The sequence below is a fragment of the Oculina patagonica genome, chromosome 6, assembly GCF_052425735.1.
Source record: "Oculina patagonica isolate OP01 chromosome 6, crgOcupat, whole genome shotgun sequence".
In the NCBI taxonomy this organism is placed as follows: Eukaryota; Metazoa; Cnidaria; class Anthozoa; order Scleractinia; family Oculinidae; genus Oculina; species Oculina patagonica.
This window is the reverse complement of record NC_135763.1, coordinates 30,500,050-30,512,483: the sequence shown is the minus strand read 5'-3', so window position 1 is coordinate 30,512,483 and position 12,434 is coordinate 30,500,050. Positions and strand designations below refer to the sequence as shown.

Here is a 12,434-nt window from a genome sequence, read left to right as displayed (position 1 = left end):
TTTATACACATTATATGGCTACAATAGTACGCGCGCTCTGATTGGCTGCTGAGCGGGCATTATTTTCTTGTAATGACCGGGCATTATGAAAATTTTTCTCGGCTCGACGGTTTTTTGAGTTGTGAGTAAAAGCTACTAGCGAGGGGGCAAAAACAACAAAAAATGCCGACAAAATATAACTATCTTTTCAATAACTGAAAGAAAAATATAAGCATACCGATATTTCTTTAGTATGAGCGACGAAGAGAGCCACAGAGAGCGAGAGCGAGTTTTACCTCCAGTGTTTTTTTCCCTTGATTATACTCTTTTTTTGAATAGTGCTTAAAGGCCATATAATAAATAACTTATTAACCTCGTCCGTTCGGTCATTACAGGGGAATCTCAGTCCTCGACCTTGAGGTATTGACCTCGCTGTCGCTCGGTCAATACATCAAGGCCTCGTTCTGAGATTCCCCTGTAATGACCTCACTCTCGGTTAATAAGTAGTATATCACGTTTATCACCTGTAAGGTGCTTTAAAAACAATTATCGAAGCACTAAAAGCAATGGTTCATCTTCCTTTTTCAGACTTTTAAATTCATTAACATGTGTCTTTCAGATGTCAGTATTGAGCTAAACTGATGTTTTGGTAAGACCGTCAGATATTAAATGGCTAGTTAATTTTGTTTGCTTAAGTAACACGCAATATTTCGAGATATTAGAACTGCAGATTTTCTATTTTTTTTTCTATGTTCGTTAAGGACGTGAACATCTTAGTTGATACGAAAAACATTTTTTGGGAGAGTGCTCGGAATGATGTCAGAATTAGTGAGACCTGAGAAAGCTTTATATTTGGAACAAAAGTAGTTTTAACTGTAAAACAATGTTCTGATGTAGCAGATTTATACACACGCATTCATATTTATCACCCGTAAGGTTCCTTAAATCATGGAAGCACTAAAAGCAATGGTCCATCTTCCTTTTTACAGACAGATTGATTCATTAACTTAAGTCTTTCAGATGACAGTATCGAAATAAACTGAGAGAGTTTGTCAAACCAAAAGGTTCTTTTTTAAATATATTTGCTTAAGTTACACGCAATATTCCTAAACATTATAACTGCTGATTTTCTATGTTCTTTTCTATGTTTTTAAAGCGCTTTAACACCTTACTTGATAATAAAAAAGAAATTTTGGGAGAGCGCTAAGAATGCTGTCAGAATTACCACGACCGGGTAAAGCTTCATATTTAGAACAAATGTAAGTTTATTTACAAAGTAATTTTCCGATGTAGCAGCCGTAGTTTATACACATTCACGTTTATTACCTGTAAGGAGCTTAAATAACAATTATCAGACCACTAAAAGTAATGGTTCATCTTCCTTTCTCAGTCGGTTAGATTTATTGACCTGAGTCGTTCAGATGACAATGCCATTAAATTTTAATTACTTTTTATTTATGTTTGCATAAGTAACACGCAATATTTCGAGACGTTATCAGTAACTGCAGCTTTTTTGATCTTTTTTTCTGTGTTCTTAAAGGAGCTTAAAGGGCGTTAAAACCTTAGTTGAAAAGAGAAAAACTATCTTAAGAGAGCGCTAAGAATGCTGTCAGAATTACCACGACCGGGGAAAGCTTCACATTTGGAACATCAGTACGTATATTTACAAAGTAATTTTCCTTTGTAGCAGATTATGCACGTACACTTTATCACCTGTTTGGTACTTCAAAGGCAATTATCGAAACACTAAAAACAATAGTCCATCTTACTTTTTCAGTCAGTTACATTTATTTGTGTCTTTCAGATTTCAATATCGAACAAAAGTGATTTTTTGGCAAATCATCAGATTTTAAAAGGTTACTTTTTAACAATGTTGCTTAATTATAAGTTACACGCAATATTTCGAAACACCATTACTGCAGTTTTTGTATAGTTAAAGAAGTCCCTTTTTGTTTTTCGATTGAATTTCTTTTCGTGCAATAAAATAAATTACACGAACAGTGTTTTAATATGTTTTGAACAGTCGCGACTGCCTTTTTGATTCAACTTTATACAAAGACGGACGTCTAATAAATCGTAAAATATGCTCTGTGTGAAAATGCACTTATCACCCAGTGATGCTGTGAGGCCCGTACCACTTGAGTGGAACACAGTAAAACAAAAAAACAAGCGCTCGTTACACCGTGGATGGATGTTTTTTTTGTACGTTTACCCGTCGATTCTATCAATTCCCATTATTTTCTGCTAAATCATGAAAATTTAATTTCAAAACAGCACGAAGAACGTTAAAAACTTCTCTGAACTTTGCTTAACATGGATTTTTTTTAATATATATTATCTTAAGCAATTGGCAGTGGTATGTGTGAAAAAATTTAGTGTCGAAAAGTATTTAAGATTTCAGTATTATCGACGTGATATAAAGTGACGCCGCACTATTTTGTTTCTTGCCTCCCTTCTCTTTGCATTAGATCAGTTGATGGTTCCTTGGTTTGGAGAATAGCGAAGTTCTTGACAAAAACAAACGCCTGCTTCACATAAACAGGAAGAGAAAAGAATCAGCCAGTTAAAAAGGAAGTCACTGGTTGACTTATAATAACGAGGAACCGCTTTTACATTTTGGTGATAGTGGAAAATATTCACCCCTAAAGAAGATTGATTTTATAGAGTATATGTGTGAATTAAGGACGTTCGCGCGAAAATCTTCCAACATTGCAATTTTTCTTAAAATTTCACCAGAGCTAGTTTATTAGTTACTTTTATCAGAAATGTAAAAAAAAGTGGGGGTCACCGACTTCGTTTCCGAGATACGATAAGCGAAAGAGGGCGCGTATTTGGATAAATTTCACTTCGTCACTCGATATGACCTCAGCGGCTTCGGGCGACAAAATATTTAAAATTAATTGATGTAGGCTAACTTTCTTTGTATGAATTTATTTTAGTGGGTCTATTATACAAATATATTTCGGTTTTGAAGTCCCTTAAGGAAAATCTTGCCTTAAAGAATTGGATTTGCGAACACTCGAGACTGGAAAATGTGATTAATTTGGTCGCGCGCGAGGGGAGAAAATGAAAAAATAACAAAGTTCCAACATTGGAAATTCGCTCATTTTTTGTCAATCAGTAGAGATTTATCAGTAAAGGTGGTATATCCCGAAAAAAGTGGGGGTCACCGACCGTTTAAGAGAGGAAACTGCAAGCGAAGTTAACGCAACGACTACCAACCCTATACGTGTTTGGAAAGTTTCTCAGCGCCTGCGCTCGTGCATGACGTGACGTGACGTTGCGACATGATTTACGTGCGCAGTAAGGATGCGCATAAACAATTAGCGCGAACGTCCTTAAGTGATGCTAGATTTGGCCACTATTTCTCGCTGTAGACATGGCGTGAGTCTTGTTGTTGTTCCCGGCTGTTGCCCATGTTTCAGAGATCGAATTGATATATCAGATGTGTCGTTATGTGCCACTAGCCGACTTTGCCATCACAAAGTAAATTTGCATCTCACATTTCACATTTTGTTTGAAACCACATCAGCCAAAGAAGTGTTCGACCATTATTAAGCTACGGACAGCGCGTACGCGTTTATTGTCAATGAAGAGTGAAATAGCTTAGCACGTGTGTCAGTCATTTTTTTTTGTTACATTTTCTGGTCGTTCTTCTGAAAAAAAAAATGGAAACTCTGACTTCGTGATAATCTTTATATCTTCATTTGCCATTTTTGTTTAGCGAAAGGTGTTTGTTCAACTTCTCCTTCTTTATTTCCTCTTTTATTTAGGTAGTTTATATAAGAACAAATATAAATATGTTCATTAGTTGTCTCTTATAGTAGTTTCTAATTTTAGCGCACTCTAATTGAACTTAAAGAGTTAGAACGCTATTCGTCGTGTGACGATGGCAAAAATAGGCAAATGTTCAAAGGGAATGGTTGAAATAATTTGGAAGGCACCAATGATCGTCTCTCTCTGACATTATATTGTTGATTTATGAAGGTGATTACCTGAAAGTAACTGGAGCAAATATTCATTCGATTTACTAAAAAAATGCTTTTCCACTGAAGAATAAAATGGACTTCGCTTTTCTTATGGTTGTACTATCAATCACACTCGTCAGGCAATGGACACATTTAAGCCAACTCTTGGATCTATTTAAACAGGAATAGAAGAAAATCTGCAGTTATATATCGAAATATTGCGTGTAACTTAGGCAGACAAGATCAAAAAGTAACTGTTTAGAATCTAATGGGTTATAAAAAAGATACTGACATCTAAAAGAAACAGTTTAAAAATAAATCTAACCGACTGAGAAAGGAAGATGGACCATTACTTTAAGTGCTTTGACAGGTGAAAAAGGTGAATGTGTATTACTGTGCATACATCGGAAAATTACTTAACAGTTTAAATTACTGTTTTTCCAAAAATGAAGCTTTCTCCGGTCGTGGTTGTTCTGACAGCATTCCTAGCACTCTCCCAAGATAGTTTTTTTCTTATCAACTAAGGTGTTAACGACCTGTTAAAACTCGCACATAGATAAGATGATAGAGAAACTGTAGTTATACTGTTTCTAAAAAATTGCAAACATAATTAAACATAATGAAAAAGTAACCTTTTAAAATCTGGTGGGTTTACCATTACTTTTAGTGCTTCGACAATTGGCATTTAAGCACCTTACAGGTGATAAAGGTGAATGTGAATAAATCTGCTACATTGAAAAGTTACTTTACAAATACACTTCCTATTGCTCCAAAAAAATGTAAAAGCAAAGTCTCGATATTTAATATCAACTAGTGACTTCCTTTTTAACTGGCAGCTTCTTTTCCTTTAAGTACAGTTTTGTCACGAGACTAAAACTACACTGTTTTAGTCTTAATGAAAAAAAGCAAAAAGGTTTTTTGTTCACTGTTATGGACTATTAAAGGATAAATGTTACTGTAAATGTAAGCTACAACTCTAACTTTTCCCCGAAGAAAAAAAAGTTCAGTGCGTTCTCAATTACCGCCAGCGAGACAGGTTATCGACAAATCAAATTTATCAAGTGCATGTTTAATAGATTGAAGTAAGCCTAAAAGCGGAGCTTCAAGGTTATTTATTTTACCCTTTTTGTAACTCCGAATAAAAATAACTAGGACTTGAGCCGGTGATCCAATGAAAAAAAAAAAACAGGATTTGGTCAGCGATAATTATATACGGTCAATCGATACTGGTCAGTTGTCGATTGACCATAACATGACAGCCCAGTATCAGGGTTGTAAGCTTACGTTAACCTAGCGTTCGCCTATTTCTGGAGTATGGCCGCCATGTTGCGCGACGTATGGTAGCAAACCATGCCGATAGCCATGGTGACCATGAAAAAAATAAATAAATAGTTCTTTTATTTCTATGTTTGTATTATGGTTAATGGGGCTCCGCTAATGGGGAGCTCTGCTAAAAAGTCATGGAGTTTTGATGGCCTTGTTTGGTCAAAGCAATGAAAATAACAATGTTGCTATTGTTAGCAAGGTTGAGCTTGATGGGACGTGTCTCTGCAACATGTTCCTTCGTGTTCAGCACTGGAGAAAAATTATCGACAGTTATATCATTAGCAACAGTTCAAAAAGATTTCATAATTGAAAATGTTTATTCTTCCTGCTAAACGTTTTACCAAAGTTTAAAACAAACTGACAAAACGTTTTACTGTACAATTAGTTTAAAGCAAGAAAAAGTGATAAATACGTTTAAGGGATGCTAACTATGAATTGAAATGGACAACTCAGTTGATTGTGTTCCTGTTGATGGTTTTTAGCAAACGCTAACATCTACAATACTGACCACGTATTTTTGTTGTCTAAAAATAGTTTTTGATATGATTGATAACGTTTACATGGGTGTATCTGTTCATCGCAGTAGTATACTTATAATGTTTTTTGGATGTTTTAAAAAAAAACATTAGCGTTCATCTACACAATGTGTACAAATTTATTAATTTTACAGCATAAACAATAGGTAAATACGTTTTCAAAATAGTAAATGCAATGCCAGCTAATGAAATATTTGGCACTTTTAATCCACTTTCAAACTGCATCTTTTTTCCACTGCGACGGATTTCATTTTACGACTGGGATCTGTCATAAGGGCAGAAAAATGACTCTTTAGTAAAATGACCAATGTCATGTCTGGAATAGTTCCATTTTAAAAGCGTGCATAAAGACGTTACACTGCATAAACTAGTCGACAATCCCGGCACATTGCAAAATTAACTTACCATTAAATTTCATTAAGTCTTCTTACTTAATGCCTTTTTGATGCCCAACTTAAATTTAGTAAGTTTCCCGTAACACTTTGTCAAATTCGTCAATTTGTTTATCCCGGCAAATCCTTGTTCTTAAATTTTGCAATCTGTACCTAATATCAAACCAAAAGCTTCTGATATTTTACGAGGAGTTAAATTAGATCACGTTAAACTGTCCATGATCAAGAGCTATTTTTAAGCTTTATAAATAGTGAGAGTGTATTCAATCCTCATTCCTGTATTCCCAAGGGTCGAAAGCTCAGGAAATTAAGCGCATATGACATACAATAATACAATACAATACAATTTTATTGTCCATACGTGGGACGAGGTCTCCCTCAATGTCCGAGCCAGAGGCTCATGTATAAAACGTAAGACTAAATTAATTATGCTAATTATTGACATAAATTAAATGCAATTGAATTATTGACATGAATTAAATGCACGTGAAACTAGTTGGTAGTCTAAATTGCTCGTGACAGTGTTGGAGTCCATGGTATACTCACAAATGCTCATGAACAGTATTAGTTGATTTTTAAGGAGGAAAGTGTCAATAGCTGTGTTTGTGTCTCTTGATCAAACTTCTTTTTCAACTCCTTGCCTTGCAATGTGCATTCTCGTGACTCCATTGTGCCACCGTTACTTTGTTTACCCTGTTCACCATGTTTGTCTTTACTTTTGTTTCCTTCAAGATGAACATCAACAGCACCACTGTCCTCTGTGGCAACTACTATGGTGGACATTTCCAAACCACTTATTTCTCCTTGCAAGTTGTTGAGAGGGAGAAGCAGTGCTAGCCAGCAAGCAAAGGACCAATGTGGACGTTTGCGCCATTCCTTCAAGTAACGGTATATGCCCACAAGGTACTGAACTAAATGAAAACGAAAGAAAAAATACCGTTTGGTATGAATACATTTTCGTGAGCAAAATTACATAACCATATTAACGAGAATTTCATAAACTTTAGAACAGCAAAGGTTTTTCGTCAGGCAAGTTTTCTGATATTAGGCAGAGTTGGTAAACTTGGCACCCCATAATTTTATACTCCAAGAAAGAGACCCAACCTCAGCTTCGATAATGATGCATTACAGAAATTTGCAGATATACTTGATCCATGTTGATCGTTTTAATTCTTGAGATCGAAGCACTTTATGAAACGATTCCGGAGCAGGCCGCAAATGCAAAAAAAGTTGAACCTACGCTTTCTTATACAGAATCAAAAACAAATTTCATTGCATTTAAATGAATCGAAGTGATCCACATAGAGCCAGGCTATATTTCCTGATTGTTATTACAAGCGATAACATCTTATGAGCGAGAAAAATAAAAATATGAGTATTGAGAGCAAGCAAATAGTTAAAACGTAACACTCTGATGAGACAAATATGTAAATGCAGCATGCTTGCTGGTACAAAAAATATAATAAATAAATTATTTTTTTAGTGCCAGGGTATTTAGCAGTACTGTACCAACAAAGGAGGTTTTACACATCATCAAAAAGTAAAATATCAACAATGACTTACCAGCAAGTAGGCCAATCACCAATGTATTTGCCCCAAGAACCAGCAGGTTGAAAAGAAATGTTTCCATGTTCGGTTCACTCGATGATGATATGTTCTCAGCGGGAATTCTACTCACTGCTCCAATAGCCAAGTTGAAGACAGTAACAGCGAGGGATATAGACATCATTTTGTTCTCAAACCCGTATTTTATTGGTTCCACCCAGGAGAATACCATTCCATACATACCCGCAATGACCAATGTTAAACCAATGTAGGACCTGCTTTCTTCTCCCACAAGGATCAGACCAGATGTAAGGACTACTTTACGAGACATCTCAACCAGTTCCCAATACCACGAACCAGGTCTATAGTTTTCAAACAGAAAACGCAATCCTGTGATCGTTTCCATGCTGGAACCTGCATCCTGTGATGTCCCCGCGTTTTCTGGGGCTAAGATCACTATCCGTTGTCTCCAAAGTGCGATGAACGAGGCGACGGGGATGGCGATAACATACGCTGCTGAAATGTATGCGACAATTACCGAATGGTTATACTCTGAGCTATGACACTGAATGCTGTAATCTGCTTTCAGGTATTTGCTGCACAGCTTTTCTTTATCATCTAGGCACAGCTTTCGGCAAGTAAGTGGAAGGACGTTGGCCGTCATGGAGCAAGTGCTCAGGTAAGTCGTGTACAGAAAGAAAAACATATTCCTGGATACAGACTCTTTTATTTGTAAGAGTTTCCTTGACATTTCCCCGGCGTCCAAGCCTCCATTTCTAAAGATGGCAACCTTTGTTATTCCACACGCTACACCAGAAATGCCAATGACAGCAGCATTCATTGCCATCATAACAAACAAGTTTCCGAGGGCATCTACCTGAACTCCATGGTAAAGACAGTGAATAGGTGCAATCTGAAGAACATTCATCTGAAGTACTGCTGAATACTTGCCAATGACTTCCAGGGAGCCTGGCCATTTTATGTACGAGAACGTTTCTAGCAAACCATAAGTGACCTGATAAAAGCCAATTACAATCTTAACTTTGGATAAAAGCATGTCAATTACTGAGCGAGTATCATCTTTTTTAGTATTTCGTTTGCTTGTCCACACTAGAACTGTGATGATTATTAACAGTGTGGCTGCGACGATCGACAATTGTCCTACGATCCATTTCTTTGTCGGACACTGTTCGCAAGTTTTCAATTGCCTATAGTATCCTGAACTGCATACTGCACAGAGTGGACCTTCGTACCCAACTTCACACGGGGAATCTAGACCGCCTATGCACGACTCTTCTCTTGGACACTGGTAAGGAGTTGGTATTGTGTAAGGGTATCGCACATCATCAGCACCTAATGCTGGTAAAGATGCTTTGAGATTATTTATAAAAACTGTATAGCGACGTCTATGAGTCTTGCTCCTCCATTTCCACCAATAACCGGGCCTTAAAGAAGCATAGTCATCTGTGCATTGCAGTCCTCCAACACATTTGTAACACTGGGCGAACAAATGGGTTCGATAAAATCCTTCCAAACATTCACAAGCTCGGTATCCAGCAAAGAAATCAGTCTCTGTTCCTAATGAAGATTGATAAGATTTATTGTGTTATTTTACGATAGTCGATTTTAAAAATGTAGCTTTTGTTAGCTTTCCTACCCCTGTATTGAAAAGTACTTTGTCCCTCACAAGAAAACGTGAAGGTGATTCATAACTAATCTTCAGTATACACTCCTGTTGTCACTGTTTGAGGGGAAGAAAGATAGCCCACAGGAATAAAGTATTTGACATGATAAACGTTTGACATAATCAAAAAACTAATAACAGAAAATTATAGCTACTGAGACTAGGGAAAATAAGCCCACAAGACTCACTGGAGAAACGAAAACAGGACTTTAGTGAGAGACACAAAAGAAGCCTTTCCATCACCAACCAGAAGGAAAGTACAGACACGTCCTTTATGCAACCGGACATACTTGAAACTATACGACGAAATAAATGCATTATTTTTACACTGTTGCTGTTATTGGTATATTATAATTTTTAAATTGATCTAAAATAGTGTATCATAAAGTAAATATTTTCGAAATTATTGACAGTACCTCGAGGACAGGACTTGCAATCTTGACTTTGCGTTCCAGGTGCTTTATCAAAATGGACAAAGGAACCGTTTGGACATTTTTTACAGCTTGGAGCCACATGACCGACATCGTCTGAGTAGAAACCGCCTAAACAAGGAAAGCGTTTTTTAATAAGGTGCATTACAGAACAAATTCATAATAGTACTAATAAAGGTGTAACTGGGTAGAATCACCCAGGAGGTGTCGTAATACCATAGAGTCGTAATCATAATCAGTAGTAAGCTATACTGGAATAAGCCACTTAGAACTGAGTGCAGATTACTTTGTTACAAAACCAAGCGACAAGCTAGCGCTTCTCCTCGGTTGGTGAATATTGTTTACCTAAAAGTCCAGTTGTCATGCTGTTTAGATTAATCAACGGTCTCGTTTTTATTTTTATAGACACTTTTTAATTTACAGTTAATAGATTACAGTTCGATATTGGTAAAAGTAATTAGCCTTAAGATGGGAAAGTGATGCGAAGCCAGGTTAACCCTATTCAGACCGGGCTTGTTTAGATCTTTTTCTTAGACCGGGGAGGATTCCGCTCCCCTCTGTAACGTCCAGAATATTTAAACAGCCACAATGAAACTTAGAAGGTACATAGAATGTCGAGGAATCTATCTTTTGGTTTACGTCACGTTGGATGATGACGTCATATCACGTGGTAATTACATCATGATGTTAAAACAGCCGAGATCTTTCCGCCTTTGGATCCGCCATCTTGGATTTCCAAAAAAAAAAACAGCCAAAATTATTGCAAAGTAGACACAATCAATAGAAATGTGCTAAAAAAAAGCGTAATCGCATGAAAGTTATTTGGTTTATTATGGCTATTTTAAAAAAAAAAAAAAAAAAAAAAAAAAAAAAATCCTCTAACCCTCGGACGTACAAGTAAGGGTTTTTTGAAATTTTTGAAAAGGAGATTTACTCTACAATGCTGAAACTTTCAGTAGCTCTTTATTCATTCCTTACGAAATTTTTGATTTGTCAACCATAGGCCCATGTTCTTTGACGTTGCCACGCAAACGTCATAATTACAAGCAGGACTGGCTAATGATCGTCGTTTGTAACATTTTTGTTTATTTGTTTTTCAGTTTTTTGAAACAGAAAATAACGTTTTGCTTATTTTTACATTCCATAAGCATCCTGGCTTGATTTTGCACCAGTTTCCGTTATTTAGTGACTTTCTAAGAAAATGGTGAAATCCAAGATGGGGGATCCAAGATGGCGGCTCTTATGACGTCACAGCCAACAAAAATTATGTCGTTTTTCAGCCAGTAAACGACGGGCTTTCTGCTCAGTGCAAAAAAGTTTCGCTGTGCCTTAAAAGAACGAAAACTTTGTGGAGGGATTCCATACCCCCCCCCCCCCCCCCTCTTCTTGTACGATGGCGGGGGTAACATTTTGATCATATATTGGCAGCGTGCGCATTTGATGAAAAATAATTAACAATTATTGTTTTAGTATAATTTTTAGAGATGATCATCAAGAACTGCAAAATAATGATAGCAAACAAGAAAACAGCAAACACAAGTGCTCGTTTGCAGACGGTGTAAACCGGTTTAAATCATCGATTGCAATCAGAATTTATTTAGTTAAAGCAATAAACGGAACAAAACAAACACTATGAGAAAGATAGATGGCTGGTACCTTTGTTGTTGTTGATGACTTCTAAGCGAATGCGTGAATCCTCTCGAAAATGAGTAGCTCCGGTGAGAAGAGAACTAAATAATGTTTGCTCAATCGATCTGACTGAGTTTCTCATCGATCGCCAGAACCGCCGTGTTTACGATCATTTCTAATGCCTTGAGAACCATCTCTTGAAACTATTTTCAGTCCAAAAGCCTTGGGAGTCATTGTAAAATTCCAACGTGTTAAAAATCCATATCTTGGACTGGTTTCTTTCAAATCAAAGAAATTTTCATTCAGCAAAAGCGGCCATGTTTACTTGCCTGGATGTCAAAGGTGGCATGGCTAAGTAACCAAGCCTTCAAAGCTATAATCACCTCGCGCGGGGTGATTATAGCCTCATAAGCCGAGCTTCTCGACCAATCAGAATGCTTCAATTCTTATAATCACCTCTGAAATTATACTAACAAAGGATATTTGAAGATTGAGAAGCCAATCAGAGGGATAACGATATCCACTGTTTAAGTGTAAACTAAATATAACTACGTACCTGGAGGGCATGCAGTGCAGACCTGTTTTCCATTAGAGGAAGAGTTGGTGAAAGTTCCAAGAGGACACGGTAGAAAGAAAGATATCGAGATATTACCAGCTATTTCCCTGAATCCGGAGGTCAAGAGAGCGGTAACTAAACCTGTTCCCAAAAGACCGCTCTCGATCGCAATAGCTTCCTCTTGGGAGTTTTGAGGATTCCTTAATAAAGCACAATCAATTAATAATATAACTTTTATTATATACCAGAGGGAATACAATTAATATATTTCTTTCCGTATTTACTTCAATGTTCGTCCAGTAAACGTTGGTAAACAGCAAGCGTTTCGATATGATACAGATAAAAAACTAATATTTGATTTATTTGAATTTAATCTATTCCTTTCAAC

At 36.6% G+C, this 12,434-nt stretch overlaps 1 protein-coding gene across 1 annotated transcript in view; it reads right to left on the bottom strand.

The window, feature by feature from the left end:
- Positions 1-5,687: 5,687 nt before the first annotated feature.
- LOC144658016 (uncharacterized) overlaps positions 5,688-12,434 on the bottom strand; it is a 32,919-nt gene continuing 26,172 nt past the window's right edge. The window contains exons 17-20 of the mRNA XM_078518342.1: positions 12,047-12,246; positions 9,847-9,972; positions 7,765-9,324; positions 5,688-7,112 (exon numbers count right to left, since the gene is read on the bottom strand). Of these exons, the coding sequence (XP_078374468.1) occupies positions 6,766-7,112; positions 7,765-9,324; positions 9,847-9,972; positions 12,047-12,246 (2,233 nt within the window). The 3' untranslated portion in view covers positions 5,688-6,765. The remainder of the gene's footprint in view (positions 7,113-7,764; positions 9,325-9,846; positions 9,973-12,046; positions 12,247-12,434) is intronic.